Raw genomic sequence first — 14,929 nt, 5'->3', positions numbered from 1 at the left:
GTGCTGCTGTGATGAGCTCGCTGATTTGTCTGCAAGCTGAGTTTGTGTCAAGGAAGGAGGTGGAACAGGACAGTTCCCAGTTGTTTTCCAGGCTGTGGGCCTGCCCAGAGCAGGAGGGGAAGGGTTTGAAGGGTTTGTAGCCACCCCTGCAGCCATGTGGGTTCATTAGCCCACAGTGGCCATGGAAATGCATCCCAAGTGTGCTGTTCCAGCTGGGAATAACCCCCTGGCTGTGCCTGCCCCTCCTGTGGCAGGAGCATTTGTACAACAGGGACTACAACCACGTTTTGGAGGAATCCCCAAGTTCTGGCAGTTGGCTGATGTGACAGGGGCAGGTTTGAGCGTGGCTGTGCCCAGCTGATAGTGAGGGAGCAATGCTGAAACAGCTGCAATGGGATCTCTGTGCCTGGGGCTGTTTCCAGCAGGATGATCACACTTATGGCTGTTGGTTTGGTGTGTTTGAATGGGAAATTCAGTGGGAAACAAATGGAAAATTAATTTGTTAGGGGTAGCACACACATAACAAATGTGTTATCTTTGTGGCATACCTGCCTACAGCTGGGTGTTCTGTTTCCAGGGAAGATCCCTAAGCTGTACACAGAGGTGGAAGTGAATTCTCAGCGGGATCCATATCCAAGTGAAAACCCTGGTGCAGTGCCAGAGTCTCCAGGGAGAAGCTCCCTGCAGATTTCTGCTGCCAGAGTTCCCACCGTGGTGAAGCCACCGAAGAACACCAGAGCTGGTGAGTGATCCCAGCAGAGTGATGAGGAAAATTTGGATTTGGGGTTGTTTTGGATAAATCTGGCTGATACAACAAACTGTGGAATTCTGAAGATTGTGGGGGCTGTGTAGATGCAGGGTTTTTAAAAATTTCATCTTGTGCTCCATAATTCAGTGTCCCAGTGGAACTCGCTGGAGTTGATCTCTGCAATTTTTGGTTACTAAAAATCACTGCTCTGCTTCAGAGAAAATGAGACAGCAAAGCAGGAAAACCCTTTTTAAGTCCTGGAAACTGTACCAGGTTCTTGCTGCGTGGTACCTGGAGTTTTACAGCACTATTAAAGGTGTAAAAAGGCTGCTGAGGCCATTTTATAAATCATTCTGGAGGAGGTGGCAACTGCATGACCTCCATGTGCTCGAGTAACTCAGGTCCTGCAGAACTTGAATCCATCCTTGAAAAGATTTTCTGGTTCTCAGGGCTGTTTCTGTTTGGGTGGTCTTGCAGCAGCTGGTGGAAGTTCTGCTGTTTTTGCAAGAAGAATATTTGCAAGAATCTTGGAAGAAAAGTCTTGCAAGGGAAATCTTTGCAAGAAGAGTCTTGCAAGGGGAATCTTTGCAGGAGTCTTTGCAAGGGGAGTCTTTGCAATGCGAATTTTTGCAAGGGGAATCTTTGGAAGAAGAGTCTTGCAAGGGGAATCTTTGCAAGAAGAGTGTTGCAAGGAGAATCTTTGCAAGAGAAGTCTTGCAAGGGGAATCTTTGCAAGAATCTTGCAAGGGAAGTCTTTGCAAGGAGAATCTTTGCAAGAGGAGTCTTGCATGGGGAATCTTTGCGAGGGGAATCTTGCAAGAAGAGTCTTTGCAAGAATCTTGCAAGGGGAATCTTTGCAAGGGGGGTTTTTGCAAGGGGAATCTTTGCAAGGGGAATCTTGCAAGTTTTTTGCAGAATTCTGGTTTGTGCTTCTTTTCAAACTCCTCCTCTCACGAAGGGGCCGAGGTTTTCCATTCCATTTCTGCTGATTTTCAGAGGAGCAGGACGGGGAGGACGGCGAGAGGAGGAAGAGGAGGAGGAAAGCAAGCAAACGGAAAAGAGAAGGGAAAAGCTTGGAAGAAGAGGGCTCCTTGTCCTGTGACATCAAGCTGGACGAGTCCCTGGACCGAACTCTGGAAGATGGAGCCAAGCAGCACAACCTGACCGTGGTCAACGTCAGGAACATCCTGCACGTGAGTGTGGTGGCTCTTGGATTCCTCATTCTCGCTCTGTTGGAGTTGTGGCTGCTGAGAAATTCACATTTTCTGTGCTGACAGACTCTGGCTCCCAGGAGAGCACTGCGTTTGACCTGAGGCTGTGGAGAAAAATTCCAAAATTGAATGATGGAACTGAGATTGTGGGTGTGGAGTTGATTGGAAGGGTGTGATATCACAGGGTGGAAAATTTAGGGTTTGGGGTTTTAGAATATAGTAATATACATAGAGCAAGATGGAGGTTTTAGAGCAGGGGCAGGCTCTTCTTCCAATTTTTCCCCCTTTTTTTCCCCCCTTTTTTTCCCCCCTTTTTTTCCCCCCCTTTTTTTCCCCCCTTTTTTTCCCCCTTTTTTTCCCCCCTTTTTTTCCCCCCTTTTTTTCCCCCCCTTTTTCCCCCCCTTTTTCCCCCTTTTTTTCCCCCCTTTTTTTCCCCCCTTTTTTTCCCCCCCTTTTTTTCTTTTTTTCCCCCTTTCCCCCCTTTTTTCCCCCCTTTTTTCCCCCTTTTTCCCCCTTTTTCCCCCTTTTTCCCCCTCCCCCTTTTTCCCCCTTTTTCCCCCTTTTTTTCCCCCTTTTTTTCCCCCTTTTTTTCCCCCCTTTTTTTCCCCCCCTTTTTCCCCCCTTTTTTTCCCCCCTTTTTTTCCCCCCTTTTTTTCCCCCTTTTTTCCCCCTTTTTTTCCCCCTTTTTTTCCCCCCCTTTTTCCCCCCCTTTTTCCCCCCTTTTTTTCCCCCCTTTTTTTCCCCCCTTTTTTTCCCCCTTTTTTTCCCCCTTTTTTTCCCCCCTTTTTTTCCCCCCTTTTTTTCCCCCTTTTCCCCCTTTTTTCTCTCTGCTGGGAATTTTTTCTGGGGAGCATTCCCAAAGAACATAGTGCAAATTACTGCCGTGATTTAAATTTTAAATTAATTAATTTATTTAAAATAATAAAAATTAATTTATTTAAAATAATTCATTTAAATTTGACTGTCTGATCCCTGAACAGTTATTTTTGCTACAGTGTAATTACAAAACCTGGGGGAAATACAATGAGTATTTCCCCATTGTATTTCCAGGTGGTTTATTCCAACACTTGTATTATCTGTTTCTCTTTGATAAACATCCTGGTTTTGTGTGTTCCTTTAGGAAGTGATCACAAATGAGCACGTGGTGGCCATGGTGAAAGCAGCCATCAGTGAGACAGAAGATATTCCTTTGTTTGTAAGTTAAACTTGCTCAGTTTGTTTTATCAGTTATTCCAAATGCACAGAGCCTTCCTGGGCCATAATGGGATGTAGAACAAAAAAGTAATTTACCTGTTATAATAGTTGGATTTCATGATCAGATTTGCCACCTGGATGAAGTGAGTAGTGTCTGAGTGTAAATTATGAAACAGAAACAGGTGGAGTTTTTTTTTAGGTGTCTGAAAGGTAATTAATTTCAAGGTAGTGAATTTAACGGCAATGAATTTTAAAAAAGAGAAAAGCTTCCTAGTAAGCTATACTTTACTCACAGTAACTTTACTGATAGTAAAGAGTTGCTGGGGAAAAGTCTGTAATTAAGGAAAGGCCTGAATTTGTTGCTTTTATCTTGTTTTAAACTCTCAGGAGCCCAAAATGACTCGTTCCAAACTGAAGGAAGTGGTGGAGAAAGGAGGGGTGAGTAAATCATTCTGCTCTTGCTGACAGGGATGGCTGGATAGAGGAAAATCTTCTTCCCCCAGAGGAGCTGGGAATGGTCCCAGCCCCAGGAGGGTTTGGACAATGCTCCCAGGGGTGCTCAGGATGGAATTTTTGGGTGTTTGTGCAGGGCCAGGAGTTGGACTCATCATCCTTGTCCCTTCCAGCTCAGCCTGTCCTGTTGTTCTGTGAATGTTTTTTGTTTTTGGGCTCATCATCCTTGTCCCTTCCAGCTCAGCCTGTCCTGTTGTTCTGTGGTTTTTGTGGGGTTTTTTTGGTTTTTTTTTTTTTGTGTGACCCTCTAAGAGAAGCATAAATGTAATTCGAGTCTCGAAGTGCAAAGAATCAGTCAAGGCAGTGTTAAGGAAGGATTAATTCGAGCTGAGCAGGTCAGGCTTGACAAGGACAGTGAACTCCCAGTGTCCATTGTCCTGGATTCCCTTCCTGGAGATCCCAAGGGAGATTTGAAGGTTTTGTTTGAGCTCTGTTGTTGCTTGGCCACTGTGGAGATCAAGGTCACAAGCTCAGGTGCTCCTCAGATTGATGACACTGACCCTGCCTGTGTGACACAGCCCAAGTGGTTTTTTGCTGTCCCTAGGTGATTCCAACGTGGAATATTTCTCCAATTAAGAAGGCAAACGAGGTGAAGGTAAGTGAATTATTGCAGGGAAAGGGGAGATCATACTGGAGGCTTCCTGCTGAGGCAGAGATCTTTTGGAGGGCTGGAGCAGACTCGTATGCTAAAACCATCTCTGAGCTGGTGTCTGCTCATGCAGTTTCCCTCAGATAAATATTAAATTATTTGTGCCTGTTTTTGCACCACTTGCTTTCCTTTGCCAGTCTTCTATTAATTTATTTCTTTGCTTTCTTCAGGATTTCCTTTCTGAGCTTCAGGGTGTTTCCTCAATTTGAAATATTTGCTCTGACTGTCCAGCTCCTCCTCTTCCTGCTGTTAAGGGTGGTCACCCTCTTTCTCTTGTGTGCAGCCCCCTCAGTTTGTGGACATTCCCCTGGAGGAAGATGATTCCTCTGATGAAGAATACCAGCCTGATGATGAAGAGGAGGATGAGACTGCAGAAGAGGTAAATGCAGCTTGTGTGTTCAGCACAGAGGCAGGAAAACACTCTTTGTTTTAACACATGGATACTTGTAAGCCATCCTGAACCTTCCAGCAATCATTCTTCAATGCTTTACTATTCATTTGGCTGGAAGAGAGTCTTTGAAATGTTATTTAGAGCAGTTATTTGTCGGAATCTGTGGTATTGATGATTCCCAAATTGTAGAAAGTCTCTGTCTTTCTGCTCCGCTGCCAAAGAAGAAGAACATAATTCATCTGTGCTGTTTTTAAGGTTGTTTATTCTGTTTATCTCTAACATGTTCTGCTGCCCTGCCGCAGCTCTGTCCTGCAGGGCAGCGTGTGGGGCTCTGCCCTCAGTGGGATGGTACAAACATTAAATACCAGAAACTTCCTGTGCTGGATTTACAATAACGTGCCAATATCTGTCACCTACGTTGGACAGTGTGTCCCCAGCCTGAGCCAACAGAAAAATGCCAACACCACAGTGAAACATGGAGGGCATGAAGAAGGAGAAAAAGGACAAGGCACACCCAGTTTCCTCCATCTTGTCCCCTTTGGACCCCTTATCTGGAATCCTAAAATTTTACTTCGTGCCACACTTAATTATTACTTATATCAAACACTCAGAGCTGTTAATTCATCCTGTAAGATTGAAAACTCTTTTCCATGGACAAAGATCACAGACAGTGTCTCTGGGGCTCTGTCCAGGGGGGTTCCTGACCCCTGCCAGGGTCCCAGGGCAGCCAGAGGGAAGTTATGGCTTGTGGCACGATGGTTTTTGAGTGTTGTGCACCTCTTGCCCTGCAGAGCTTGCTGGAGAGTGATGTGGAGAGCACAGCTTCTTCTCCTCGTGGAGCCAAGAGGTGCAGGACAAGGCGCTCCTCTGACGAGGAGGGAGGGACAGCCTGTGAGGTAAAGCTGGAGGAAACACTCATTTATCCTAATTTATTCATCCAACCCGCCCCCCCCCCCAAAAAAAATCAATTCCTAAAGCTGTGGGGTCATTCCAGCTGCCAGGTGGTACCACATTTCCTTGCAGGAAGGGCTGAGTCTAAAATAAATCTCTGGGCATAGAAACTGTTGTTAATGCCTTAGATAATGATTATTTTTCTGGTAATTTCTGAGGAGTGCAGGAGAATGGCTTCCTGTGCTTGGCTTAGGAGCAGAAAGTGAGTTTTGGTAAAAACATAAAGGTGTTTTTGTGACTGTGCACAGGCAGAGGGAGTGGTGGGTGCAGTGTGATACAGGCCAAGGAGCAGCAAACAAGAATCAGAGCTGACACTGGGACCAAAACCAGCAATATTATATTGCCATTTCCACATTCTGCTCACCAGGAGTTTGTTTTTGGGAGGATTCTGCCACAATGAATTGGGGGGGTGGGGTGGAAAGGCAGGGGGAAAATTGCCACAGTGTTCGGGTTTATCAGCTGTGGTAATGTTGAGACTGATACTCAGATCTTCCAAATAAATGTCTAATTTCCAGAAAATCTTGATATTTATTTCTTTGTACTTTCTGAAAAACAAAGTGAGTGTAATAGGAAAAATTCACATCCTTCCGCAAAGCATTTCTCCCATTTCTGGTCAGGCAGAAAAATAGATTTATTCTGTCCTTGGAAAAATCTGTTCTGAACAAATCTTTTAACGCCAAGGCCTTTTTGATTAGGTGGAGATGGCCACATCACCTGTTGTTAGACACATCAGTGCTGAAGTGGTGCCCATGGGACCCCCACCACCTCCCAAACCCAAGCAAAGCAAGGACAGCACCTTCATGGAGAAGCTGCACGCCGTGGATGAAGAGCTGGCCTGCAGCCCTGTCTGCATGGACTCCTACCAGGTATAGAGCTGCCTGAGTTTGTTATAGTTTTACAGAGAATTTTACATGGTCTGGGCTTTTTCTGGGACGTTCTGGGCTTTTTCTGGGACGTTCTGGGCTTTTTCTGGGACGTTCTGGGCTTTTTCTGGGACGTTCTGGGCTTTTTCTGGGACGTTCTGGGACGTTCTGGGCTTTTTTTTCTGGGCTTTTTTTTTCTGGGCTTTTTTTTCTGGGCTTTTTTTCCAGGCTTTTTTTCTGGGCTTTTTCTGGGACTCTTCGGGGACTTTCTGGAGCCTGGTAAAGCTGAGAAAAGCTCAGTTTTTTGAGCCTGGTAAATCTGAGGAAATCCCAGTTTTTTGAGCCTGGTAAAGCTGAGGAAAGCTCAGTTTTTGGGGCCTGGTAAAACTGAGGAAATCTCAGTTTTCTGAACCTGGTAAAGCTGAGGAAAGCTCAGCTTTTGGAGCCTGGTAAAGCTGAGAAAAGCTCAGTTTTTTGAGCCTGGTAAATCTGAGGAAATCCCAGTTTTCTGAGCCTGGTAAAGCTGAGGAAAGCTCAGCTCTCTGACCCTGGTAAATCTGAGGAAATCTCAGTTTTCTGAGCCTGGTAAATCTGAGGAAATCTCAGCTCTCTGGGCCTGGTAAAGCTGAGAAAAGCTCAGCTTTTTGAGCCTGGTAAATCTGAGGAAATCTCAGTTTTTGGAGCCTCGTAAAGCTCAGCTTTCTCATCCTCCGGAATAAACGATTCTCTGCAGCAGGAACAGAAAAATTTCGGGTTTAGGCTCGCTTGGCCGGGCTGATAATCCCAGGAATCCTTGCTGGTCCCTGCAGCCCCTGGAGGACAGCCTGATTGCCTTCAGGACCCGCTCCAAGAGGCCCCTGAAGGACGTTCCCCTGGGGCAGCTGGAGGCAGAGCTGCGCGCGCCCGACATCACCCCCGACATGTACGACCCCAGCACGGCCGACGACGAGGAGTGGAAGAGGTGGCTCAGGGGGCTGATGAACGATGACGTGGAGAATGAAGGTACCTGGCAGATGTGGAGCTGCTGGGGGCACTGGGGTTGGGGGTTTGTTGGCTTTGAGGTGGTCACAAGACAAAGCTTTGAGCCTGGTTTTACTCTAGCATGTTTTTTCTACATTCTTACAAAACTCTTAAGTTTACACTATAAATCCATTGGTGATTTTGATGTTTTTTTCTTGGGATGAGAGGGAGCAGAGTGCAGGGATTCCTGGCCCTTGCTGTTGTTTTCAACATCTAAAATAGATGAGCCAACCACCCAGAGCAGCAGCAGAAGAGTTTGAGTTTTCTACCTCGGGCAACTTTCATTCCAGTGTTTTCATCTCCAACATCCAAGCACAAAATGAAATACAGAAATATTTTCCATGGCTGTGTCGTAGTTGGGACAGAGACAATACCAAGCAACACATTCCATTTTCAGAAGGCTTAAATTTTTCTACATTCTTACAAAACTCTTTAAGTTTACACTTCACTCATTGGTCAGGAAAGACAAACAAAGGAATATTGGAATAGGTTTCTCTTATTTATCCTTCTTTCTTTCTTGGTTTCTATGTTGTCAGCCTTGATAGGAAATTCTTTCAGGTGTAAACATGGATCCTCTCATCAAATTCTCTGTGGCTCACAAAATTCACTGTGAAACCTCTTCCACAGGGCTTGTGTGGTTTAACCAGGTTTAAACAGGTTTAACCAGGCCCTGTTTCTACTGGTTGCTTACAATTGTGCAAATTGAATATAAACCAGAAACTGAAATTACACTACTGGACTATTTCTAAATTTAGCTAAACTCAGAACCCAGTGAATCAAGGGTGGTGACAGTTCCAAACGTGCTTCTTTGTAGATGAAGCTGATGATGATGATGACCCTGAGTACAATTTCCTGGAAGATCTGGATGAACCAGACACAGAAGACTTCAGGAATGACCGTGCTGTGAGAATCACCAGTAAGTTCCCCAGGAATTCCCCCTCCTGTCTTGTTGTAATTCCTTGGCAAGTGTTTTGTTGCAGGGATTTTTTGCAGTGTAGGATATTAAATAAAAGATCTGTATGTTGGTTTAACCAGCTTTTGGCTCTCAGGTGCAGCACAGCCTGAAGAACAATATTTAGGTGACAATAAAACCTGAAATTAGGCGATAATACATTCTGAAAGCTTCAGGCAGTTCAGACTTGAATGCTTGCCTTGTGATTGAATTTAATTAAATTTTGAAGTTCCCACAGTCTTCAGTTTAGTTTTATAAACATATCACTCTCTGTATTCGCAAAAAACCACACTTGCTTTAGGTTTTACTGCAGATTAACATAACTTTAAATTTAATTATGAAAATGAGTTTTTATGTGATATTTTAGAATCCAGACAGCTCAAATTTTTTTTGGGCCCAGCATTAAAAAAGGAATTATCAGGGGCCTTTCTTTTTTTGGTCCTCAGTTTGCAGGAGGACGCTTTCCCTTTGTGAAGGAAATTCCTTAATTGAGCTGATGTTATGACAGGATTGCTGAGTGTTTCTTGGAAAAGGCATCTTCATCATTCTTTTTAATTTTACTTGCAGAAAAGGAAGTGAATGAGCTGATGGAGGAGCTGTTTGAGACAGTAAGTGATAAACTGAAGAATGGAGCTGTCAGGCGTGACACGGCATCTGGAGGGGTGGCTCAGTGCTGGGTGTGTGCCAGGGGCTCTGCCACAGCTGGGTCATTTTTGGGCTTAGGAAGGGAATTCTGCAGGGATTTCCTGGAGTGAAGATCTGCAGGGATTTCCTGGAGTGAAAATCTGCAGGGATTTCCTGGAGTGAGGGTCTGCAGGGATTTCCTGAGGGGAAGATCTGTAGGGATTTCCTGAATTGAAAATCTGCAGGGATTTGTTGAAGGGAAAATCTGCAGGGATTTCCTGGAGTGAAGATCTGTAGGGATTTCCTGAAGCGAAAATCTATAGGGATTTCCTGAAGGGAAGATCTGTAGGGATTTCCTGGATTGAAAATCTGCAGGGATTTCTTGAAGGGAAATTCTGCAGGGATTTCCTGGAGTGAAAATCTGCAGGGATTTCCTGAAGGGAAGATCTGTAGGGATTTCCTGAATTGAAAATCTATAGGGATCTCCTGGATTGAGGGTCTGCAGGGATTTCCTGAAGGGAATATCTGTAGGGATTTCCTGGAGTGAAAATCTATAGGGATCTCCTGAAGTGAAGATCTGTAGGGATTTCCTGGAGTGAAAATGTGTAGGAATTTCCTGAACCAAAAATCTATAGGGATCTCCTGAAGTGAAAATCTATAGGGATCTCCTGGATTGAGGGTCTGCAGGGATTTCCTGGAGTGACGATCTGTAGGGATTTCCTGAAGGGAAATTCTGCAGGGATTTCCTGGAGTGAAGATGTGTAGGGATTTCCTGAACTGAAAATCTATAGGGATCTCCTGGATTGAGGGTCTGCAGGGATTTCCTGGAGTGAAGATCTGTAGGGATTTCCTGAACCAAAAATCTATAGGGATCTCCTGAAGTGAAGATCTGTAGGGATTTTCTGTAGTGAAGATCTGTAGGGATTTCCTGAAGGGAATATCTGTAGGGATTTCCTGAATTGAAAATCTATAGGGATTTCCTGAATTGAAAATCTATAGGGATCTCCTGGATTGAGGGTCTGCAGGGATTTCCTGGAGTGACGATCTGTAGGGATTTCCTGAAGGGAATATCTGTAGGGATTTCCTGAATTGAAAATCTATAGGGATCTCCTGGAGTGAAGATCTGTGAAGTGAAGATCTGCAGGGATTTCCTGAAGGGAAAATCTGCAGGGATTTCCTGAGGGTCTGCAGGGATTTCCTGAGGGTCTGCAGGGATTTCCTGGAGTGAAGATGTGCAGGGATTTCCTGAAGGGAAAATCTGCAGGGATTTCCTGGAGTGAAGACCTGTAGGGATTTCCTGAGGGTCTGCAGGGATTTCCTGAGGATCTTCAGGGATTTCCTGAAGTGAAGATCTTCAGGGATTTCCTGGAGTGAGGATCTTTTCTGAGAAGATCCTCCTGATCTTAATTAGCCAAAGGTAAATGTTTTCCTCGAGCTTTCTCCTCCTGACTTGCTCCATGTCTGCTGCCAGTTCCAGGATGAGATGGGCTTCTCCAACGTGAAAGATGAAAGGCCAGAAGATGAAGATGCTGTTACAGAGTCTCGGCCAAATTTTAACACCCCCCAGGCCCTCAGGTAGGAGCATTTGTTTGTGTCCTGATTTCTCATGAGGAAAAGCCTCTGGTTACCTCTGTGGCAGCCACCAAAGAGAAAAACTGTCCTGGCAGCTCAGGCTGCTGTCCTGAAAGCTCTGAGCCATTTTTCTTCATGGGATTGGACAATTCAATTGATCCTTTTTATTCTGTTTGCCACCATTGACTTTACTGCTTGTAATCTGAAAATCTGAAAATTAAAAACAATGAAAAAAGTGACAGAAAGAACAAGAGTGGCTGCACTAAGGTTGGTGCTGGTTTTTATTTCAGCTGAAAACACAGATGTGGCTGGAGTGGTGCAACATCATGGCAGAAAAAGAATAATTTAGTTTCCCTTTTTTTTTTGTTGCAAGGTTCCCTTGCTGCCTGACATTGTTGGGATGGCAGGAGATGCTTGTGGAGCTGTTTTATCCAAGTGTGTCACCTTCTCTTTTAATCAAACAGCTGGGATGTTGTGTTGGCCCTTTCTAAGGAAAATAACTGCCTAGGAATGAGATGTCTGGGAAATTTGGACTCTGGGTTGTAATTTTTGGGGTTGTACAAAGCAGCAGCTTGAAGAGGAAAGTGACTAAAGCAGCTCCATCCCTGAAGTGTCCAAGGGCAGGCTGGACAGTTTGGAGCACCCTGGGGCGGTGGAATGAGATGAATTTCAAGGTTCCCCCAACCCAAACCATTCCATGATTCTGTGATTTCTCTCCAGGTAATAATTCCAGTGTGATGCAGCAGCTCCAGAGGAGCTCAAGAGCTGCAGGATCAGTGGTGTCTCCTTATTTATGGGGCAGATCAGCTCAAGGTCCAGCTGGGTCTGTTTGGGAAAGGAGCTAAAGTGAAGGCTGGCGTTTCTGGATGCTCTCCCTGGGCTGAGCAGTGCCACAGGGGAGTGCAGCAGCTCTGAAACCAGCTACAAACTGAAATCCAGGCAGCTTTATCTTCTTATTTGTCTGCATTTGGCTTTGATAATGGGTGCTTTTATTAATTTTTTTTCTTTGGTGGGCACTTCTCCCAGTTGTTTCTTTTCTGGTTTTATCTGTTTTGGTGCCTTAGGTTTTAGACTGATATTTTTCAGGTTCTCTTTTTGCTTTAGTGTGTGGGTTTGAGCTTCATATTTTGGGAAGGTGAGCTCTCTTCACAGAGCAGGGAGACAAAACAATTCCTTCTCTTTATTTGGATCATTTGTCCTTAATCCCCAAAACTAAGGACAAATTGGCCCAAGAGCATAAACAATGTGGGCTGAAGAAAGAAAAACAAACAGGATGGAGCTTAATAACCTAAAGCTGTAATTGTATAATTAACTCCAATATGCAAATGGAGCAGAACTTGTAAAAGTGAGAGGCCCCATGACCAGTTGTCCATTTTTGTGACCATTTTGTGGTCAAGGTGGATCCATTGAGGCCTTTTAATAAATCTCTGTTTTATTCTTTAGCTCTGTCTGGTCTCTGTTCTAGGTCAGCTTTCCCAAGGCATTAGTATACAGGATTTTTTAAGTCAAAAATCTCTATTTGTTGGATTTATTGTTGTTTTTATGATACCTTGCATTAGGAGCATCATGAAACAATTCTATAACTGACCCTCAGGCCTGGTATAGAAGGGAAGCTGATTAGAAATCAGGGGATTAGCTAGTATAGCTAAAATAAATAAAATAAAATCATGAATAATAATGAAATAATTAACTCCTTCTGCTACAGGAGCAGCTCTTACTGTAGGATTTCTGGTAGAGTTCTCAGCATAAAGCTGGGTGATAATTAATTTTTTAATAAAGTAGCAAGATTTGAGGCAGTGTGTGTGGTCTTTCTGGAGACCTTCCAGATGTTAAAATGCCATTTTATAATACCTCAGTGATAAGACCTTGGTGATGGTAAAAATTAAAGATTGGGTGATGCATTCTGGATTCCTGAGTGCTGGGGACAGATCTGAACACATGAGTGGAGCACAGATGATTGGGAGGGGTGGAAAAGGCTTTTAAGGTCCTTAAAAGCATTGTGTCCCAAAACTACAGCAGTGCTGGGGTGCTCTAAAAGACTTTTCTGTGTAAATAATTCAGGTTTTACAAGCTGAGTGGTAGAGGGATGGCAAAACCAAACTGTGCAAACCAGAGAGTAAAATAAATAAATAAACATGAAGCATTATTAAATCACAGGTTTGAGGAGCCTCTGGCCAATTTGCTGAACAAGCAGCACCAGACAGTGAAGGAGCAACTGGAGCAGCTGAGAATGAAAAAATCCTCAATCAAAGCACCCCAAGAAGCTGAAAAATGCAGAACCACAAATGAGAAACCTCTCCATAGCCTGGTTCTGGATAGTGCCCAAAGGAAGAGGCTGGAGCAGCAAATGCAGCAGGTAATCAGTGCTGGGGATGTGCTGATCTGTGCCAGGACACAGCAGGAATTCAGGAAAAAAGGGAATTCCTTCAGGGAATTCATTGGAAAAAAATTCCTTGTGAATTGGAGCTTTGTTAGGTGATGTTCACATGGCATCTGTTCTCATGGGAGGTGTTTTATTCTGTAAAAATGGCTGTATTCTGTAAAAATCTTATTTTCACCAATTCAATTTCACCCATTTTCTTTATTTCTTGTGCCTTTGGACTTGTGCTTTCCAGTTCCTTGGATTTGTGATAAACTGGAAAAAAAAAACAAAACCAAAAAACGGATTTGTCTGATTTTATTCTTCCAGCATGTTCAGCTCCTGACTCAAATCCATCTCCTGGCAAGTTTCAACCCTGCTCTAAGTTCAGAGGCCAGCACCACCCAGATGTTTTTGGTGAGGAATGCCTGAAATCAGATATCCATCAATTCAAAAGATTGCTGGCATGCTTAAAAAGATTCATTTATTAATTTAATTTACTAATTTTACCAATTAGTTTATTATTTTAATTTATTAACTTATTGTTTACTTTCAATTTATTAATTTTTATTTGTTTATTTGTTTGATTTATTTACTTAGGTGAATTATTTTATTTTATTTATGCTGTTAAACTGAGAACTAAGGTTCTGGAAAGGGTGGCAATTGATAAAAAATAAAAGTCATGGAATGCCAGAATGGTTTGGGTGGGGAAGGACCTTAAAGCTCACTCAGTTCCACCTGAGTGGAACACCAGGGACACCTTCCCCTGTCCCAGGCTGCTCCAAGCCCCATCCAGCCTGGCCTTGGACACTGCCAGGGATGGGAAATCCACAATTTTCTGATTTCCCTCACATCAAATCCTCTGTCCCTGCATTTTTGATGCCCCAAATTAAGATTTATAAGCTGATTTTTGTTTGGTTTTTTGCACGGCACGTGTTTGTTCCCTGCCAGAGAAGCCTCTCTCTGACGTGTTTCTGTTTTCTCTTTGCAGAGCGAGCTCGGGAGCTTTGCCTGCAGCTCCACCCTGCACCAGGTGCCCCAAAATCCCAAATTCCAGACCATGTTCCAGCCCTGCAACTTGGAGGGGGCCCTGCAGCTCATCAAGGACTTCCATGCCCAGGTGCCAGTGGACTGGAGCCCTCGGAAAGCTGTGAAAAAAAATGGTAAGTGGTGGATTATACCTTTTTTCTGACCCAGAGATGGGCAACTGAGTGGTGTTTTAAAAAACTTTTATTCTATTTTCAGTCTCATGTGAAGGGTGAGACAATACAGATGTTAGAAATCATGCAATTACAATCAGAAGCTGATGATTTCTTAATTACAATACACTCTAAGTGTTTCTTTGCCCATCAGCTTTAGCCACACCAATTTTCTACAAATCCATTTGCCACAGGGACAGGGTGGAGAAAACATTGGCAGGGAGAATTATTCCATATTTTAAGGGGCCCAGTCCTCTGGGGAGGCTCAAAATGGTCTTTACATTGCTACAGAGCAAAAGAAAAGATGGAAGAGGAAAGGAATTTTACCTTTTGCTGGTGTAAACTTGTAGGGGGGAAGCTAGGAAATGTGCAAATACTAAAAACAGAAAGGAAGTTTTTATTTTTGCAGTGAAAGGAGTAAAAGAAACAGAAGTGAGCTGTGAAAAACATTCATCCACACACAGGCAACTCTCCTTCCCTGTTAATTCTTTTCACAGCAAACGAATTCTCATGTTTGCCAAAGCAAGTGGCCTGGATTTTGGCAACCAGGAAAGTTTTTATGTACCCAGAGCTGCTGCCAATTTGTTCCTTGAGAGCAAATCCTCACCGAGACAAGATCGTCTTCACCAAGGCAGAGGACAAGTAGGTGCTTGAATTATTGTCCAAAATGGGTGGAATAAAGA

The 14,929-nt window shown here is 43.9% G+C and overlaps 1 protein-coding gene across 2 annotated transcripts in view; it reads left to right on the top strand.

Annotated features, from left to right (window-relative positions):
- GON4L (gon-4 like) overlaps positions 1-14,929 on the top strand; it is a 33,379-nt gene that overhangs the window by 1,820 nt on the left and 16,630 nt on the right. For both annotated transcript variants that reach the window (XM_072918621.1, XM_072918620.1), the window contains exons 2-17: positions 578-742; positions 1,745-1,941; positions 3,080-3,154; positions 3,541-3,591; positions 4,211-4,261; positions 4,599-4,694; positions 5,498-5,602; positions 6,353-6,523; positions 7,330-7,522; positions 8,355-8,456; positions 9,060-9,100; positions 10,588-10,691; positions 12,846-13,044; positions 13,378-13,464; positions 14,039-14,210; positions 14,744-14,888. In XM_072918621.1, coding sequence (XP_072774722.1) covers positions 578-742; positions 1,745-1,941; positions 3,080-3,154; positions 3,541-3,591; positions 4,211-4,261; positions 4,599-4,694; positions 5,498-5,602; positions 6,353-6,523; positions 7,330-7,522; positions 8,355-8,456; positions 9,060-9,100; positions 10,588-10,691; positions 12,846-13,044; positions 13,378-13,464; positions 14,039-14,210; positions 14,744-14,888 — 1,954 coding nt within the window. The remainder of the gene's footprint in view (positions 1-577; positions 743-1,744; positions 1,942-3,079; positions 3,155-3,540; positions 3,592-4,210; positions 4,262-4,598; positions 4,695-5,497; positions 5,603-6,352; positions 6,524-7,329; positions 7,523-8,354; positions 8,457-9,059; positions 9,101-10,587; positions 10,692-12,845; positions 13,045-13,377; positions 13,465-14,038; positions 14,211-14,743; positions 14,889-14,929) is intronic.

This window comes from Taeniopygia guttata, chromosome 25 (assembly GCF_048771995.1).
Source record: "Taeniopygia guttata chromosome 25, bTaeGut7.mat, whole genome shotgun sequence".
Lineage (NCBI taxonomy): Eukaryota > Metazoa > Chordata > Aves > Passeriformes > Estrildidae > Taeniopygia > Taeniopygia guttata.
Note: the sequence above shows the minus strand (reverse complement) of the source record. Positions and strands in the feature narration are given on the sequence as shown.